Below are 21,282 nucleotides of genomic sequence, written 5' to 3'. Positions count from 1 at the left end.
AGATTAGCCAACGTGCACTCACACGGTCTTGAGGCATTGTGTAGCTTCTGCAATGTTGTGTAGTGTGACCGCTTTCAAGGCTTTGCAGTGCATGACATCATAGAGCCCCTCCATCCCCTTGAAGTTCTTGGTGAGACGGGGCTCTGAGTAGACAATGCTGATGATCAGGGTAATAAGCTTCAAGACTAAAAGGCCCATTGGGTCATAAATGCTCGTGGGTGGTCGGACCGATAGAAAAGAGTAGCCATAATCAGAGAATCAAAGGTCCCAAAAATGGCCAGCCTTGTGGATTTGAACCCGGGTCCCTTCGTGCTTCTAACACAAGGTACTTAAAGTAAGCACGATCAGTTACGGCCGGTCCCGAGTCGGATGGGTGAAACTTTATTGAAGATTTCGTGGGACTCGGGAGTCTCTCACCATTCAGAGTTATATTTTTAGGTTCTAAGAGATACGTTTTGTCATCTCGCCACATTTAATAATACTCTTAATTCAGCGAAGTCTCACGTGCGCGACCGCCGCACCACGTAACTCGTCACTCAGATTCAGATTTGGTTGAATCTGACGCTGCAGGTAGTGCCTCCTCTCCTCGCCCTTTCCTCCCTCCTTCGCGGTACTCTCATCATCCTCATTCGCCGCATCAATTGCAAAGCAGGCAGCAACCGCTCCTCTCTTGTTTACTCACGTAAGCTTCTGCATCTTTAGTTTGTTTTCTCGATAAGATCACTGTTTGTTGAGAAGGCTTAAGGGACATTTTGTCTCACACACACACACACACACCTCTTATCCTGAAGGGATTCCTTTCTGTTTGGGGATTTGTTCGTCATTCTGCCACACAATACGCCAGTGCAGGCATATGTTTCTGGCTATTAGGACCTGTGTGGGCTTGATTCAATCTGAAAACTTCCCATTTCCCCCGTCAATCTTGAAGGGCATGAATGAAACTGAGAAAGGACTCTTTTCTCATGTTCTCTCATGCTTGTGCAGTGAATCAAATACATGGACAGTTTTGCAAAAGATCCAGGAAGAGATGACGGTTTAATAAAGGCAGAAAAACGTGGAAATGGCATCGCCATTGTCACAATCAATCGACCTCAAGCTTTGAATGCCTTGACAAAAGGCATGCTGATAGATTTGGCAAATTTCATAAAGGCTTTAAATGCAGATTCTGATGTAAAAGTTATTATCCTCACCGGAGCTGGTCGAGCGTTCTGCTCTGGAGTGGTATTGCTCTCTCTCTCTCTCTCTCTCTCTCTCTCTCTCTCTCTCTCTCTCTCTCACACACACACACACACACACACACACACACACACACACACACACACACACACACACACGCGCGCGCGCGCGCGCGCGCGCACACACACACACACACACACACACACACAATCGTATTAAAATTGAAAGCAACCTAGTGCTTTTATTGCCTCAGCGTTTGCTAGCATATGTAGAAATCATGCTTAGGCAGTGGTCAAGTGCTGCATAGACCATTAACATGGTCATACGCGATAAGATTAGCTGAGGACGATGGGCAGCTTGACACATCTACCTGGTGTGCAGGTGAGTAAAGCCAGATTGGCATATTGCTGGCGGGTAGCCTGAGTGGGCCCTGCGTGAAACTTGAAAGGCGCCTGCAGCTAGCTACGTTGCCTCGGTACGTTTTGACTTGTGATGAACGCCCTTCATTTAATGTGTTACAACCGGTTGCCTTAGCTACTATGCTAGAAATGGCATAGTTACAATCTGTGCTGCATAGTTGTACTATGCTGATACCTGCTCAGTGACCATGGGTGCGCAATTGCTGTAGCACTTCACCTTGGAGAGATGGATTGCCCAGGGCTTATTGAAGCCTAGAAACAAGATAGTTTACAAGCATAGGGGCATCATTAGTTGCTCTTTCATTAGCAAAATCAAAGCTATCAACATTCATTTCAATCTCTTTTCCTTTGTCAACCATACTAGCAAATTTTAGATGTAAATTTTTACTTGTACTTTGGTACTTCAAGCCCTAGTTGCTACTCCTCTTTACCTTCAAAGAGAAGCACTCAAGCATCTATACTCGTGGCTCCAATATTATTAATTGCAAGGAATAGAAGAGAGGGTTTCACAGAGTTGCGACAGCACCGGTTCCTGTGAAGCTTCTAATAGCTCAATAATGGTTATGCCATAGGCAAGCCCTGTAGGACTTTATTATTACGACCATAGCTCTTGACGGTATCCTCGTTAACTGCATAAAGCAGGTGTGCTTCAAGGATGAAAAATCTCTATTCTACTTACTCTTTTGCAATTAATAACACCAACCATTTGTAGCAAGCTTGAGGACCTCTCTTCTTGAGCAAGAAAAGAGAAATCAATAGCTCTGATACCAATGTAACATTTAATGCACTAGTAACTTGTGTGTAGCGGAAAATGATTACATAGTGAGCATTTCATTAAGAACAAGTTCCTAATGAGCATAGAGAGAACACTTAGTTGAAGACAGCAACATAGCAATTACATCTAGCTAGTTTGGCATAGATAATACTTGAAAAGAGAGAGAAATAGAACCATTGACAACAGTTGAGGACTAGATTTACATGGAGCCGGTCCCCCCCCCCCCCCCCCCTCGAAAAAGGCTTTGTATTATAGCTTCTCCCACATAGTTACATGGGACAGCGGGTCAGGGTCGGGAACGGGGACGGGATGGCAGAAGTCAGGAAACGGGGACGGGGTCGGAACAACAAAAAAAAGAAGAGTTTTTTTTGGCATTTTTTGACCTACACACATGGCACACACATAGAGCATCACTTTGACCACAAATTTACACTAAATAGACCAAAGAGCACGAGTCATATAGGCGGAAATGTGCTAATAAAACATCGATGGATACAAAATGAAAAGTGCATGCCACAAGGGCTCAAGAGTCAAAAAGCCTAAAGGACTTAGGACAAGCCTCAAGGATAACAAAAAGTACAAAGGGCTATGTAGTAGGTAGAGTCGTAGACTCAAGAGTCTAAACTCGAGAGTGATCAATGATCATCAAACTCAAGAAGTGCTCGCCTGCTGAATCTCCATATCATCGTCGTAGTCGAGGTCGTTAGCGACGTATGAGGCCTCGGGAGGCTCGCATTGAGGCTCGAAGTCCTCCTCTAGCTCCTCCAAAAGTGTATGGGCCATAGATGGATTCTCTTATGCCATCTCCCACTCAGTGAAGGGTTCTGCCTTGTGTGTGACGCTCTTGGCAAGCATGCGCAAGTTAGCGCTCACAAACACTAAATCATTGGCCCTCTCGACCCCAAGGCGATTCCTCTTCTTAGAGGCAATGTGGCTGTACACACTCCATAGTTGCTCCAAGCAACTAATGGTACATGCTTGGTTAAGGACACGAACAGCCAAGCGCTGCAAATGTGGGCCATCTCCTCCATAGTCCTCCCACCACAAAACCGAGCCAATCTTGTTGCGATCAACCTGTGCATTTACACATCCATAGGAGCTCTTCTTTTGCCTGTAGTTGAGTAGCTCGTCTCTAATTTTGCGCCTAGTGGATCACTGCTAGGCTCAAGGCTCTCCAATGCAAGCCGCCATCCTTTGCTCACTTCCTTGTTGGTCTCTTGACGCCTTCCTTGAAACTCAGGGTCAAGCACATAAGCTGCTGCATGAAGTGGAGAGTAGTATCCATTCCACCTTGACTCACACAAGCCATGAATCTCCGCATACTGAACAGGGTCAAGCACAAGCTTCTCAAGTGCCTCTATCATCCGATTCATGGCTTCGTAGACTTTGCCAATGCATGGCTGCAAGCCATCCACAACTCGAAGTAGGTGTAGAATAGGCTTGACCATGGCGTCAAGAGTCTTCACCTCCTCCCATCAAGCGGCGTCGTCGGCCCATTCTCGGCATTTCAATCCTGTTGCTGATGTAGACTCCGGCATGGCTTGGAACTCATCACTGAGAAAGAGGCCCCTTAAGGCTCCGCCACATGTAGACAAGCGGCCTAGCATAAGCCAATTGAATGCAAATCTTGTCTCTAAATATTTGAGCAAGGACAAGTGGCTCCACTTTGAGAATTCATGGTGCACTTTTTGATGGTTGAGCACAAAGGAGACAATGCGAGAGGCGTCACCAATGGTGGGTGAAATCCATGACAAGTTCCCTATGTCCTTGAGGAGGTTATTGAGGCAATGCGCCATGCAAAATGTGACATGGATGCTGGGATACATGCCCTCAATGATAGCCCCGGCTGCCCTATTTGACACCTCTCCATCTGCAACTATACAAAGGACATTCTCCGGGCTGGTGATCTCCATGCTGCTTGTCCACTCCGCAGCAAGCATCTCCGCGGCCTTGCCACTATCGGATGCATCATGTGACTCCACAAAGTACATCTCCCCCCGAGAGTAGGCCACCACTCCGTGGATGGACCGCTTGCGGGTGTCGCTCCATCCATCTACAAGGAGAGAGACGCCATTGGTCTCCTACAAATCCTTTGTTGCTTGGGCCGCTTACTCCACGACAAGCTTCTCTTTGTCAAGGAGGGTGGTGCGAAGCCTCTCCGATGAAGGTGGCACGTAAGAGGAGCCATATTCCCCTATTTTCGTAACCATGGTTCGAAAGTATGAAGACCTATCCACACAAAATAGAGCATGTTGTGTTAGTATGGAGAGTCGAGAGTCGAGACCCCATAATGAATAAAAAATGGGAGATTGCAATGTGCATATGCCAAGGGAAACTCACCGCGAAGCATGGAAGGCAATGTGGTCGTGGAAGAAGAATCGGGCAGCTGACCTATCCACCTCTTCCTTCAATTTAGGATTCCAATTTTCGTTGAGGGTGCTTTGGCGATGCGCAACGGAAGAGGACGGTGTAGATGTATTTGTCTTGAACGCTTGAAAGATGTCGTCAAGGTTGGCTTCCCTTTGCTCTCGCGGTGTCGCCGTGGCGGAGGGATCAACGGCAACAAAACGGCCCCTCTTGGCCGCTTCCGCGACTTCATACACCGTGAACTTCTCAAGAAGATCCAACCTCTTCTCGGGAGTTACTCGAGGGCAAAACTTCACCTCGTGACCAGATTCATGAAGAAGATGGGCTCCCACTTTGTTTGCACCACCCGTTCTCTTGTACGGGCATAGCTTGCATGTCCATGGTCTTGCACCGCCACCTTTACTATGCGTACTAGAGTCGACTTCATCCCACCATGACCATTTTTGCACGGCGGGCCTCCTTCGAGAAGAGCCGGCTTGAGAAGTGGAGTTAGCTTGAGATGACATGATGGTGGAGAGAGAGTAGAGCTAATAGCTTAGAAGTTAGAGGAGAGCTTGTGTGGAGAGAGAGTAGAGGTGTCACATGACACATCCCAACCCTATGTGTCCGTGGACAAGCTACACCACAGCAGGGTTCAGTCAGTCCAATCAAGTCTAGATTAGCAGTGATCTGGCACTTTTGTGAGTCTATTCGTAGACCGTGCATGCCTAGTCACTTAGCATAGATGCATATCCTCCGGTTGCACACAACATGATCATCGGAATTCCCATCAGAATCCAATTGCATCAGTTACGGGAATTTTCCAGTGCATTTAGCCTATTTTTGGTTATTTTCACTTATTATTTTTAAGTGACTTTCCAACAAAAGTAGATAGGGCAATTTTGCTAAGTTAATATATAAGCAAACCCAAGTTAGCACTTTCTGGCAGAAGAGGCAGTAGGAGCTTCCCGCTCAACATGCAACTTCTTAGCAGTAACTCTCCTCAGCATTGGACCATCGCCATCCTCCACTCCCCTTCGCGTTTTTCTTCCACAGTAGAGCATCGCCATCAACCACCATTGCCTGGTGTTGTGAGCGGGATGGAAACACACAGAACGCCTCTATAACAACCCGACACACACTCTTGGGAAGATACACACACACTATGGGGCACCACTTGGCTTACACAACCACCTGGCCGAGACAGGGAACACACCGATGGAGTGAGAGGAGAGAGACTATCCACTTGCTCACTCCACATACACACACACACATACCCAAAAAACTCAGCTCAAAAGAGGAGAATTTCTGATGTTTAGATATAATAGAGCTTGGGCAAACACCAATAGGGCAAATAGCTCACACAGTATGAGTAAAATAAGCCAGATACAATCACAAACTGGAAGAGAAGCTTCGCTCATAGGAGAAACTTACACAGCCAAAACAACAGAAAAACAGTGAGGAATTTGGCAAAATGGACAGCGCCATCGCGTCCGGAACGGCCCAAAACCCCAGTCTACAATGTCAAAGTGCTCAAATCCGACCTCGGATGAGTAGTTTACGGCCAAAACAGGCTCCAAAATGAGCAAAAACACAGTTGCGGCTGTTCCTCCTCTCTTCTCCACGTTTTTTATGGTCTTCTCTTTGTTTTTTCAGTTCCCACACTTAGCTTTATTACTTGGGCACCCTTGGCCTTTTAGTTGACCTCAAACGGACCCCGAACAGGCCAAAAATTGACCTCGCAGTGCATAGTTGTCACCTTTTTGCATCATCCGCACACTTGGCACTCAGCTTTTTTCAATAATGCATCCCGCCACCACGTGAAGTGGCCCCAAAATATGGTCCTCGTGGTGACCTTTATGCATAATTATCACAAGAAAACATCCACGTTGTGTCCGTACTTCTCCACGTGTAAGTATTGACCCCATTCGACCTCCTGACGCCACTAGATGCCATCTGACGCACTTGCTTACCTCATGTCGTCGGCTTGCGGATAGCTTCCTCGAGAAGTTTTATGCGCTACCAACTCCTCATTATTGTAAAAAAAACACACTAGTACTGGTGATAGTGAAAAATGATGCACTATGTACACCGTGCCCTACCTGTACACATGTGGGCCCCACGTAACCACCTGGCTCTGGAAAATGGGCAATCCTTTATTTGATGCACCATGCATGCGTATGCACATATGCGCAATCCCTTGCTCCAAAAAACTCCTGACATAATTTGCCCATCCCCTAGCCTGTTAGATCATTCATGATCAGCAGTAGCAAAAAGAGATATGAGACTCGTCTCATCAAAGGTCTCCTCATCCCTCACAGACATTACTTGCTCCACAGACAGCTCATCTTGCTCCACCATCATTAACCTGGCATGATATAATTTAAGACGCAATCCATTGACCCTTGACTTATGCAGAATTCCATCCAGGTTAGCCAACTGATATGTACCATTCGGGAAACACTCCACTACCTTGAAAGGGCCTTCCCACTTAATTTGAAACTTCTTTTGGAAGGTGTTGTCCAGCTTACTGTTGTAGCGCAAAACCAAGTCATGCTTCTTGATACCCTTACTTTTAACCTTTTCATTTATCTTTGCCAAAGCCTTATCTTGCATCTGCCCATAATGTTCCAATGCACTCATCCTATCCAGTTGAACCTCTTGTAACTGTAAGAGCCTCTCTTTGAATGCATCACTAGACGGCCCAAGTAGCTTCTCTAGCATCTTTACTGCAGGCAACTCTACTTCCACAGGCAATAGTGCTTCCTTTCCATATACCAAATGAAATGGAGTAAACCCTGTACCTGTCTTCACCGAAGTACGGTAAGCCCATAATGCACTAGGCAATTCCAAATCCCAATTCTTTCCTTGGTGCTCTGTCACTTTTGAAAGAATTTGTACCAACTCACCATTGAACCTTTCATTTAAGCCATTACACTGCGGATAATAAGGAGTGGTATGCTGGTGCCTAATCTTCATCTTTGCGCATAAAAAATCTAGCAGTTTAGCTCTAAAGCCAGGCCCCTTATCTGAAAGTAGCTCCAGTGGCACCCCAAACTTACAACATATTTCATCATACACAAATTTTGCCACATCCTTTACAGTGATCTGTTTTACTGCTATAGCCTCTGCCCATCTAGAGAGATAGTCCACTGCAGTCAAAATATAGCTTTTGCCCCTGCTTGTGATAGGTAACGGACCTATTGCATCAATCCCCCACTTTTCAAACACATCAAATGCAATAATGGTTTTTCGTAGCTCTGGCTTCAACACTCTCTTTCCAAATGCTTGACACCTATTGCAAGACCTATACCAATGGTGAACATCCTTGTGCAAACTAGGCCATACATATCGTTCTTGCAAGATCTTATGCAAGGTGATCTTTAGAGCAAAATGTCCGCCACATGCGCCTTCATGATTCTCTTCCAACACTCTGTAAAGCTCCTCCCTCCAAGGTACACGTCTCAACACGAGATCAGTCCCTTTCATATATAAGACATCACCAATCAATTTGTACCTGTATGCTCTACGCACAAAAGTATACTTCTTAGACTTCTGAATCTCCTTTGGAATGATTCCTGTTAGCAAAAACTCCTCTTCTTGAGCCAAACTTTCCCGGCCATGATAAAGAGGTAAAGTGGTCCTCAACACAAATAACTCCCCAATCATGCTTTGAGCTGCTTCATGTGCTTCTCCATTTAGAGAACGTTCAATGTGTCTGATGCTCCATGCTTCAAACTTTTTTAACAGGCCTTTAATTCTGAAACACATTTCCTTTAATGAGCTGTTCTTGCTCTTCCACACACCTAGCACTTGCTTCACAACTAACAAGGCATCACCTTTTATGCTCAACCTTCTAACCCCATGCTTCAAACAAATGTGTAATCCGGCTTCCAATGTAGCATATTCAGTCTCATTGTTACTATGTGCATCCAACTTGAACCCTCTCTTGCATACTAGCTTCCCCTGTGGATCGTAAAGTGCTATACCCCCTGAAGCCGCATCATGGCTCTTTCTGTATGAGCCATCAAAGAACAACACATGTGCATTGCTGATCTGTGGCACTTCTTCAACTACCTTTCTCACCACCTCTTCCTTAACAATAAGGGGATTCTCCTTGTAGGTCAACAAATCAGCTAGGGTGGCCCTTGTACTATCTTCCACTAGAAAAGAGAACTCAAACTCTTGCAGCTCAATTACCCATTTCTTCACCACATTTGACATGTTAGTACCATTAATTAACTGTGGAAAAAAGACATAACTCGTTAAGAAAACAAAAGGTCGTGGTAGCAAGTAATGACGAAATCGTCGACAAGCAAATATTACACTGGCCATCACTAGCTCTACTTCCGAGAACTTTCTCTCCGCTACCAACTTCACTCGGCTTGCACAATACACTGGCCTCATATAATGGCTGCCCTTCCCCTTTTGCAATAGCATGGCTCCAATGGCATCATCCCCTACTGATGGATTTACATAAAACACCTTCTCCCAATCAGGAGCCTGCATGGCTGACAACCCCCCTAACACCTCTTTCACCTCTTGAAACACTTCTTCACACTTGTCATCCCATTGCAATGGATCATGCTTTGCCACTTGCTGTAATGGATAAAGAAGCTGCGAAGACAATGGAATAAACCGTGCCATGTACTTCACTTTGTTAGGTGCAGTGGAATGAATGTTGTATTTTCTCAAAATTAGTGATCCTTATTGCTCAAGGTTCCTTTTAGTTCTTTAGGGAAAGAGAGAGCTTTCCGTCTTGTAGAGTGCTGTGGTCACGAACAAAGTGAGTGGATATTGTGCGTGCAAGTGAATGAGACTGAGAGAAGGAGAGAGAAGAGATACGACACCCGAGAGGTTGTAAAACCCTCCTCCGAAGGCCCCACTCTCGTCGGCGAGAGTGGTCTACTTTAATTGCACAAAGGCGTACAATGCGAATGCAGTGGACTGATGCAACTTGGACTATGCTGGTGACGACGACGACGACGACGGCTGAAATCTGAGATCTTCTAATCGCTGAATTTCGGGACTGTTTCGGTGGCTGAAAATGACTGTTTTGGCCTGTGTTTTTATGGCTGAAAATGGGGAACCATCTGCAACCTATCTGGGGGCGATCGGCTACTGTGCATAGGCTGAAAACTGCATTTTCTTCATGGCTGAAAATTGCTGATCAAAAATGCTGATTGTTGAAATGAAAACGCTGAGATCTGCTGCATTTCTTGGCTGCGTTTTTAGGGCTGAAAGCACCTGCTGAAAACGCTGCAAACTGCGAAGGTTCTGCTGCTTTCCTAGCGATAGTGTTACTGGGAAAAAACGCTGAGGTTGGCTGTTGTCTTGCTGAAATTCCCTTGTCAAAACGCTGGCTACATACTCCCAAAAACGCTGGCTTGGGGGGCTGATCTGCTGATGCAATATCGCCAGAAGGGGGGGAGATTTCACGGCGGTTGATGATGCTGTGGAAAACGCCAAGGGAAGGGAGGTTATGGCGATGGTCTACTGCGGCGGGGGGGTACTGCTGAGAAGTTGCCTGTTGAGCATGTGCTCTTGCTACCTCTTCTGCTAGAAAGTGTGAACTTTGGTTTGCTTATATATTAACTTAGCAAAATTGCCCTACCTACTTTTGTTGGAAAGTCACTGAAAAATAGTAAGTGAAAATTCCAATAAATAGGAAAATAGGCTAAAATGCACTGGAAAATTCCCCTAACTGATGCTAATGGATTCTGATGGGAATTCCGATGATCATGCTGTGTGCAACCGGAGGATATGCATCTATGCTAAGTGAGTGGGCATGCACGGTCTACGAATAGACTCACAAAAGTGCCAGATCACTGGTAGTCTAAACTTGACTTGACTTGACTTGACTGAACCCTGTTGTGGTGTAGTTTGTCCACGGACACATAGGGTTGGGATGTGTCACGTGACATCCCCTCCTTTTCAAAGTGAGGTCTTGGTACCGAATCGTATGGTGTCGAGGGAGATCGCTAACAGCATCCAGAATCTTGGAAGGGGCTCTTCGCCGGCCCACTCTGCTGTGTGGGTCGTGCGGTACTTGAACTTCATAAAAGTCTGCAATGCTTGCTTCTTTGGGCCGCGTCGAAAGCGACACAAAGTCTTCTGTGGCTCCTTCGATGCTTCAACTTTGTCTAGAGTCCTGCTTCTTTCGTCTTCAAGAATCTCCATGGCTGAAAATTCCTGAAACCATCTCCAACACAAAACCATGAACATACCCATTCCATGTAAAGTGAAGAAAAAAAATCTTGTCTTCTCTAAAGACTGTGTATGCAATGTAGATGAACATAGAGACGGAGTGACAAACCGTTCATCCAACACATGCAAACAATGCGCTCGAATCTTTTCTGTTTGATCGAAATCAATCAATTGTGGCAGATCCCAATGGAAATGCCCATGCTTGGTGCTCATACTATCATGTGCTCTTTCGGAAACTGTGTCATGCCAAGGAAGAGACATGGAATGTGACTTCCTTACATACATACTTTTCAACTTTTCATGCACAATCCGCATACATGCGTGCTCATCCATGAGAGAAACGTGCTCAACATACACTATGTCATGTCTAGGAAAAGGGATCACATAACGATGCTGACTAAAATATAGGAAACCTTCACGAATGAAACACTCGAACAATGTGTGCGTATCAATCATGCGAACACATAATACTTCCTATGATGGTTCTTTGGACCAAGGCTCGAGAGCCAAGATCGCTTCTTCGGAATCTATCGAATCTTCTTATGGGGGATCTGTGGACCTCAACTCAAAAGCCAAGATCGATTCTTCCTGAATGATCGAATCGTCCTGTGGGGGTTCATTAGACCTCGACTCGAAAGCCAAGATCGGATCTTCGTGATTGATCGAATCTACAACGAGGTTAGTTTCGCTAGGAAAAGCATCCACTAACACATCATCCTTGTGAACAATCACATCGTCTTCATGCAACTCATCATGCTTGTGAGAAATCACATCTTGATCATGCAAATCATCATGCTTGTAATTGTCATCCGAATCATTATGCAAATCATTGGCATCCAAATCATCATGCTTATCATTGTCATTCAAATCATCATGCAAGTCATTGTCAATCAGATCATCATCATGCTTCACACAATCATGCAAATCTTGTGTATCATGCTTTGGAGAAGAAGAGACTGAGAGAGTCTCCTTTTTTCCGATTCTGTTGCATCTGTGCCTGAGCTTGAGAAAAGAGTCTCAATAACTCTTGCATTTGTGCTTTGTTCTCGCGATAAAATTTTTCTTCTATGGCTGCCCTTCTTTCTTGGTACTTACACTCGATGGCTGCCATATCTTCTTCGTAGGCTTTTCTTTCTGCTTCTCTTTCTTGGTCCAACTCCTCCATAGGAGTTAATGCAATCTTTGTCGTAGATGGGGAAGGGTCGGAAAAACCTCCTGGTGGGGAAAATTCTTCTTCGCCTCTCTCATGCTCATCACTTCCAAGCGAAATATCCAATCCGCTTCGAGTGATGATCATTCTGCAATCGTGGGTTCTTGTGGGTTCTTGTGTTCTTAAGTCCACGAGGGACTTGGGTTCTTGGGGGTCGTGGGTTCTTAAGTTCACGAGGAACTTGGGTTCTTGGGGATCTTGAGGTTCTTGAGGTTTTCTTTCGCTTGCAAATCGCGTTGGAGAAGGATCTTCTCTTCACCCAAGTTCTACTCTTTTCCGTGGGTGCACCCCTTGGCGGCCTTGCGCTCACACCAAGGTTGCTTTTTCCCACCTCACGTCGATTGGCCGGCCGCTAAGTGCACGGTCCGCTCTCAATGAGTGAAAAGAGACACAAGGGGAGGCTGGACAAGCCCTTCTTTCTTGGGATTCCTGTCACTCTTCAACAAAACACGATTACGAATCGCCACGCCCAAGTAAACCTGGGTTCGTGCGATCGCAACAAGCAAAAAAATTCTTGTGGTTCTTGTGGTTCTTTCCTTGAGTAATGCAGAACACTACCAAAGCTCTGATACCAATGTTAGGTGTAGCGGAATGAATGTTGTATTTTCTCAAGATTAGTGATCCTTATTGCTCAAGGTTCCTTTTAGTTCTTTAGGGAAAGAGAGAGCTTTCCGTCTCGTAGAGTGCTGTGGTCACGAACAAAGTGAGTGGATATTGTGCGTGCAAGTGAATGAGACTGAGAGAAGGAGAGAGAAGAGATACGACACCCGAGAGGTTGTAAAACCCTCCTCCGAAGGCCCCACTCTCGTCGGCGAGAGTGGTCTACTTTGATTGCACAAAGGCGTACAATGCGAATGCAATGGACTGATGCAACTTGGACTATGCCGATGACGACGACGACGACTGAAATCTGAGATCTTCTAATCGCTGAATTTCGGGACTGTTTCGGTGGCTGAAAATGACTGTTTTGGTCTGTGTTTTTATGGCTGAAAATGGGGAACCATCTGCAACCTATCTGGGGGCGATCGGCTACTGTGCATAGGCTGAAAACTGCGTTTTCTTCATGGCTGAAAATTGCTGATAAAAAACGCTGATTGCTGAAATGAAAACGCTGAGATCTGCTGCATTTCTTGGCTGCGTTTTTAGGGCTGAAAGCACCTGCTGAAAACGCTGCAAACTGCGAAGGTTCTGCTGCTTTCCTAGCGTTAATGTTACTGGGAAAAAACGCTGAGGTTGGCTGTTGTCTTGCTGAAATTCCCTTGTCAAAACGCTGGCTACATACTCCCAAAAACGCTGGCTTGGGGGGCTGATCTGCTGATGCAATATCGCCAGAAAGGGGGGAGACTTCACGGCGGTCGATGATGCTGTGGAAAACGCCAAGGGAAGGGAGGTTATGGCGATGGTCTATTGCGGCGGGGGGGTACTGCTGAGAAGTTGCTTGTTGAGCATGTGCTTCTGCTGACTCTTCTGCCAGAAAGTGTGAACTTTGGTTTGCTTATATATTAACTTAGCAAAATTGCCCTACCTACTTTTGTTGGAAAGTCACTTAAAAATAATAAGTGAAAATCCCAATAAATAGGAAAATAGGCTAAATGCACTGGAAAATTTCCCTAACTGATGCTAATGGATTCTGATGGGAATTCCGATGATCATGCTGTGTGCAACCGGAGGATATGCATCTATGCTAAGTGAGTGGGCATGCACGGTCTACGAATAGACTCACAAAAGTGCCAGATCACTGCTAATCTAAACTTGACTTGACTTGACTGAACCCTGTTGTGGTGTAGTTTGTCCACGGACACATAGGGTTGGGATGTGTCACGTGACACACTTTGTGTATAAAGGTTGCCAATTGCTTCGTACTCGTAGGTGATGGAAGAAGAATAATAGACTTAACTTTATCTGGATCAGCCTCAATGCCATTTTCTGACACCATATGGCCCAATAACTTCACCCTTGGCTGTGCTAGATGACATTTCTTGGGATTTAGTTGTCCTCCACATTCATCATATCGAGCCAATACCATCTGCAGCTTCTCATGGTGTTCAGCCGTGCTGCTGTAGACACAGAAGTCATCCATAAAAGCTTTAACACAATTGCCAATGAAAGGTTCCAATACCCAATTTGCTCTCTCTTGATAGAAAGATGGTCCATTTGACAGCCCAAATGGCAATACCGTATAGCAATAGCAACCCCATGGCGTAATGAAAGTTGTTTTTGTGCGGTCCTTAAGAGCAATCTTCAATTGAAAATAGCATGAAAAACCATCACACACATTGTACCTCTCATAACTTGCCACTGAATCCAAGATTTGATCGATGAATGGAAGAGGATATAAGGGTTTAAAATCTACACAAATCCTCCACTTTCCATCCTTCTTTGGACTGACTACTACTGGACTCACCCATTCTGTGGTCTCCACTGGGACTATGAACCCTGCCTTCAATAGCAAAGCTTCCATTTGCTCTTGACCCATCCTTCTTAGCCTTTGTCTCACTGGCTTAGCACCTTCTTTCACCTCTATATGCATCTCTTCACCCTTGAACCTTCTGATCTCTTCATATGAAGTAATGAACAAATAAGGAAAACTAGCCAGCATGTGCAAATATATCTCCTTCTCCATAGCTGAGAGGTCTCCACTGATCATTTGTGTCATCAATTCCTGCTTCTTTGACAACTCAACCTTGGTCTGTATCAGCCCTTCAATCACTTCATAAGGCCCTTCACTTTCATCCTCAACTTCATTTGCAAATGCAACTAAACTAGACTCCTGGATTCCTTTGTCCATCAAAAGAAATGCAACATCAGCATCCTCATCACTACTGGTAGTACTATCACTGTCCTCGTCAGTTACTGTGGAATAGTCTTCATCACTAGACTCATCCTCATCTTCATAAAGATCCTCCAAACGTTTCCTTGTGTCCATATTATAAAGCTTCTTAGCACCTGTCTTTCCATAGAGGCTAATTGTACCACGTCTCCAATCTTGAACAGCTCCCACTGCACGTAACCATGGTCTACCCAGTATAATAGGATATGCTCTCAACCCTGCTGGCATCACATGAAAATCAACCATCGCCTTTGCATCATATGCCTCCACTTCTAAGCTCTTTACAACACCCAAGCATTTTACTTTTTGATGGTTGGCCAATCTGATTCGAAAGCCTGACACCCCAGTCACTGTAAGACCCATCTTCTCAACGCATGAGTGTGTTATGACATATTTGGGCTCCACCGTCCACATAACCTTGTCCCAGATTTTTTCTTTTGTGCCACACATCTACTATTGGACAGATATCTGGTAGCTCGTCCATCGCCAACACCTTCACTGAACCTCTCTCTGGCTCTCTCTCCATTGGGTTAACCATCTTCTTCCATTGTCGCTTTAGCTTAGGCACCATCTCTATAAGTTGCCACCCGTCCTTGGCTGTGTTGATCCTCGTGACACACTGCAAGGGGGGTTAGACTTTAGACACTTCGTCCTTGACATACATATCGACCAAATCAGTGCTAAGCACGGCGTTTACTTTTAGCAGCTTCTTAACGGGCATTATCATTGTGAATTTTATTGCTAAAAAATTCCTAGATGACATACTAACCGAGCGGACCAGACTGCTACGGAACTGGCTCTCGGTGAATTTTTAACGACCAATATTCTGGCAACTAGAACTCCGATCGTTGATCTGAAAAGGTCGACGCGCTCCACAAAGTGGGCACTTCAGGCCCATGCATTCTCTTCATCTCTGATTCCTCAGCTGCACTTGCCCAATCCGGTACGGATCTGCAATTGACTCAAACTTCAAACTGCCTGAACTTCTTCACCATAGCTCCAATCGACGAGCCGTAAAGACAGGCCGGTAGAACCCTTCAAGCACTGGAATTCTAGATCATATGACATAAACTCCATATGTGCTCACTTCAAGCATACTCCTTTTTAGCATCATTAAGGCATCTGTTGGCCCTTATAAGCCGCATCTGGCATACATTAATTGTATAAATAGCTTGTTACCAAGCCCTGAACACTGATCAAGGATGAGGTAAGCTTCAAGTAAGCTCGATGTGCATCTTCCAGGTAAGCGGGTGTCACAAAGTGATGATGTGGCTACCGGCAGCAGAAACCCTAATTTCTTGCTAACCCTAAAATCTGCTGGAAACCCTATTTTCAGCAAACCCTAATTTCTGGAAACCCTAACTCTAACTGCTGGCTGAAAACCTAATTGGCTGAAACCCTAAAATCTGCCACGTTGGCCAGCGTACGGATTTCCAGAATTGGCGGGCCTGCTTTTTTCTCTTCCTAGCGACGCAAGTTGATGCTTTTTCTGGCTACGCTTGGAGAGCAAGAGAGAGAAAAAGAGAACTTGCTTTTACTGGCTCTCATTGAGAGAGAGAGAATCTGCTTTTGCTTTCAAGCTTTTGGGGCTCTGCTTTTGGGCATCCCTTGTAACATTTAAATATGCGGTGAGGGCCTCACTTCTCAGAGCATCTGGACGCAAAGTCTGAGAGTGAAACCCTAACCGCTCTTTGTACTTTGACATTGATTTAATACATAAAGAAATACCGAAAGGGGCAACAGTCTTTGGGGCCAATATCTCTAGGCACGGAACTCTGTCAGGCCAGTTCAAATCTATTGTGATCTGTGAATTGTTTTGAATTGGTTATTTGGTGGTGTCACGATTGATTCTTGACTTGGAGTGTCCAAGTTTGTTACAGTGGTATCAGAGCACGGCCTATTTCTCTTCTACGGGAAATCCGATCCCCAATTTTTTTTTCCGTGGCACCTATGGCTTTACGCAAGGATCAGTCGACTCCCTCTGCATCTGGAGATGCGGGCAGGGATCACAACAAAGATTCTGACAGAGAGTATGGCTCGCCTCGGCCTACTCAGGCGAAGCAAAGAGAGATGAAGCGTCGTCAATTGATCGGCGAAGCAACAAAGATGATGCTCAGTTTTGCGAAGGATCGAAAATTGGCAAAATATATGAGCGAGACTTCTTCTCAGGAAGTGCATGCACAGTGGCAGAAAACCACTACACCACCACTGAAACCCGCTCTCAAGAAGCCTTCTGATCACAAATAGTATTCAGAGAAGGAATTACAAGAGGTGGTTGATGCACGGATTGCTCAGCTTTTTGACGGCAAAAAGCACGGCGAAAAGCACTGACTTCCTGGGATATTTGGGTCGTTAGTCGACATTCGACAAGGCAAAGAAACAGAAGAAGCGTGTTCGATTTGAAGGAGTACCCAGTTCTTCTTCTTCTTCTTCTTCTTCTGACAGTTCTTCTAGCTCTTCATATTCGAGCGAAGAAGACAGAAAAGGTAAAAAGCGAAGCAAGAAACAAAGCTTCGGAAAGGGCAAGAAAAAGGCAAGGTGGCCACTCGATCAAGTTTGATACTTTTTCAGGATACTCAGATGCTTCGAAGGCTTTGTCTTTTATACAGCAGTTTGACATCGCTTTCGTGGGAGGACGCTATTCAGAGCACTCCAAGATTTGGAGAGTTGCCTCTTACTTTAAGGGTAATGCTCGTACTTGGTGGTCCACGCTTCTTTTAAACAAGACTGCGCCAGTTAAATGGCTGAAATTTAAGAAGCTTTTTATTTCTTCTTGGTTGACGCAAGAATATGAATGAGATATACGAGCTGCTTAGAACCATCTTCGGATGACCAAGAAAGATACAATCAATACTTACTGTGAAAGATTCTGGAGCTCTTTTCTACCCGCCTCTTCATTCAAGAAGATCTCATTCAGAGAACAGAATGAGCGGTTTACCTTGGGTCTCCCTACAAAGATCCGAGATCACTGCTTGGAACAGAAGCCAGCTTCTATTTAGGAGTTGATGAGTCATGCGAAGCGGGGCTTTGCCATTCACTCTGGCAGTCTAACCTACCCCACAGATGGGGCCATGACACAACAAGCCGAACAGACTTCTGGGAATGAAAGTAGAAAGAAAAAGGGCAATCCAGAGAAAAAGGATGCACGACCCAAGCTTACTCCTGAGGAGAGAGCTTGCTTTATCAGAGAGGGGAAGTGCTTTGGATGTGGGGAACACGGACATATCTTTGCGAAGTGCCCTAAAAAGGCACAGAAAGAATAGAATGATAAAGACGACGACATGCCTGAGACTTCGAGAGCAGCTGAGGAACGTGGCAGAAAAGGCAGATAGAAAAGCAGAACTGGTACCACATGGTGTGGGACCTGCACCGAATCTAATAAATGAAAGTACAAACTTTGCCGCTTTTGGGGCAAAGTGAAGGATCAGGAAGCTCTTTTGAAGGAGCCAAGGCCAACTTCTTTTCATTGGGAATTGGTGGCTCGATTTGGAATTACGCCCGACAAACTGACGCCACAGGCGGAGGTAGTTCGACTGGCACCCCGATGGGATGTTTCCATTACACCGAGCATTGGCAAACTTCGTTTGCAATGACATGGGTATTCAGGGCACGCGAGTGACGTTCTACTTAGGATCTCTTGGTACCACAAGAACTACGCCGTGGTTGACTACCGGGCCGAGAAAGCGACTTTGATAAATGAAGGGCTCAGAGAATTGTACTTGATGAACTTCAGTTTCTTTACTTATTCTTTTGGGAGAGAATTGAACGATGGATAAAGGTTGAATATGTTTTGACCGATCAAAAGAACGCCAAAATTTTTCTCCACACTCATGCCGATTGCTTTTTAGAGGGTCTGAAGATTATACCATTGACCGCAAACCTAGAAGCACGTCACCGAACCGGCCACCTTACCGTGTGAGCTGAGTACAGACTGAAAAGATTATGAACCAAGTGAAAGACCTCTTGGAACACGGTCTTGTCCAGCCTAGTACTTCACTGTATTGCTCTCTACTGTGGCTAGATTTGAAGAAAGACGGATCTTGGAGAATGTGCATCGATTATAGAACTCTCAACAAAATCACCATCAAGAATATATTTCCGATTCCTAGTATCTATGATATACTCGACAGGTTACAGGGATCCTCGTGCTTTAGCATGATTGATCTGAAGAGTGGATATCATCAGATCCGAATCGCGACGGGAAACGTCTACAAGACAACCTTCCGGACTACTTTTTGGATTATTTGAGTTTTTGGTGATGCCTTTTGGCTTAACCAATGCTCTTGCGACATTTAACCGGATGATGGACGGGATTTTTGAGAGTATAGGCTATTTGTTGGCACTTTCTTTGATGATATCATTGTTTCATTAAGAATGAGGCAGAACACAGAGATCATCTGCTTCAGAGACTTTTTGGGACACTTTGCCTCAGCAGCAGGAGTGCAAGTGGATTTGGCCAAGATAGAGACTATACGTGATTGGCCCAATTTGAAGAATGTGCTCGTACTACAGGCGGTTCATACGAAAGTTTGCAAAGGTTGCTTCCCCTTTGCATATCTTGATACAGAAAGGAGTCCCTTTCTCGTGGGGATCCACAGAAGTGATTGCCTTTCAGACATTGAAAGAGAAATTGACTACGGGACTAGTTTTGACTTTGTCGGACTTGCAGAAGTCATTTGAACTATATTGTGATGCTTGTGGTTGTAGTCCGGGTGCGGTCTTGATGCAAGAAGGCCATGTCATTGCTTACGAGAGCCGATTGTTCTCTAGGCCGGAGATGACACCACAGATATATGAGAAAGAGCTTTTGGCGGTTATCCATGCTCTTACTCAGTGGCGGCATTACCTACTCGGAGCGAATTTTACTGTCTTTACAGACCATCAGAGTTTGCGCTGCTACTTGTCACAGAAGCAGCTTTCGGAAAAGCAGATGCGGTGGGCGAACATCTTGTCCCAGTTTCACTTCCAGATTGTCCATGTGCAGGGACAAAAGAATGTGGTGGCAGATGCTTTGTCTCGGAAGCCGTTGGATCTGGCTATTTCCGCGATACATCATAGGAGCTTCGAGGATATGGTAGATCAGTATGCCACAGATACAGATTTTGCAGATATTTTCACACGGATATGGGATGGGGAGACAGTAGCTGGATACTCCCTTCGGGAAGGCTACTTGATGAAAAAGACTGTTGTGCGTTACACAGCCGTTGAGGGAAAAGGTTATGACTGAATGCCATTGTCCACCTTTTACGGGTCACCGCGGCATTGCTATGACCATGAAAGAGGTAGAGAGATACTTCTTTTGGCCGAGACTCAAAAAGGATGTGGAAGAGTTTGTGCGTAGTATGCGAGAAGGTCAAGTTTGACAGGCATAAGGCACAGGGATTGTTACAGCCTTTATCCATACCACCCACCCCTGGGAAAGTATTACAATGGATTTCATTTTTGATCTCCCGAGAACACAGAATGATCACGATGATTTTCCGATTACATGGCACGTCTGAGACGATTGTCTCCGACAGAGACCCCAGATTTATGAGTTTGTTTTGGAAGGCAATTTGGGAGAACATTGGCACGCGGTTGCAGTTCTCGTCATCGTTCCACTTGCAGACTGGCGGGCAATCTGAGATTGCCAATTCAGTGGTTTTAGATTTATTGAAGTCTTGTATCTCGGATCAGAAGACTCAATGGGAAAAGAACTTACCTTTGGTGGAATTTGCCTACAATAACAAGATACACTCTTCGACGGGGAAGACGCCATTTGAAAGTGTTGCGAAGGTTCCATCCTTCTGAGCACGAAAGATTAGATATTTGAAGCGGATGAATATTCGCGAGATTTGGATATGGCTTTTGCCAAGGTTCGCGAGACTTTGCAGAAGTCTCAAGAACGACAGGAAAAGGTAGCGGATCACCATCGTGGCGACTTGAAATTGAAGGAGGATGATTGGATGCTCTTACGTTTTGAGAAGGCACGCCTAAGAAAGAAAAAGGGAAAAGAGAGGCTTTTTCCAAAGCTTAGTATACGATACTACGGACCTTTCCAGATTACTGAAAAGATAAATGATGTCTCCTTCCGATTGAAACTGCCAGATACTTGGAGGATTCACAACGTATTGCATGTGAGTCTCTTGAAACCTTTTAAGGGTGATGTGCCTGATGATGGGGAGCATGATGAGCAACCCGAAGTGGAAGAAAACGAGCAGATCCTTGTTCCTGAACAGATTTGGCACATAAGGATACGAAGACTAAAGGTGAAGTCCGAAGGCGGTTCTTGGTCAAGTTCAAGAACTATCCTGCATTGGATGCGAAGTGGATGGAGGAG

General features: G+C 45.3%; 1 protein-coding gene across 1 annotated transcript in view; it reads left to right on the top strand.

Annotated features, from left to right (window-relative positions):
• The first annotated feature begins 455 nt into the window (after positions 1-455).
• ECHIA (enoyl-CoA hydratase/isomerase A) overlaps positions 456-21,282 on the top strand; it is a 68,158-nt gene continuing 47,331 nt past the window's right edge. The window contains exons 1-2 of the mRNA XM_086525168.1: positions 456-682; positions 985-1,221. Coding sequence (XP_086381294.1) covers positions 997-1,221 — 225 coding nt within the window. The 5' untranslated portion in view covers positions 456-682; positions 985-996. The remainder of the gene's footprint in view (positions 683-984; positions 1,222-21,282) is intronic.

This window comes from Adiantum capillus-veneris, chromosome 12 (genome assembly GCF_014529385.1).
Source record: "Adiantum capillus-veneris isolate H3 chromosome 12, ASM1452938v2, whole genome shotgun sequence".
In the NCBI taxonomy this organism is placed as follows: domain Eukaryota; kingdom Viridiplantae; phylum Streptophyta; class Polypodiopsida; order Polypodiales; family Pteridaceae; genus Adiantum; species Adiantum capillus-veneris.
This window is presented reverse-complemented; position numbering and strand designations above follow the sequence as displayed.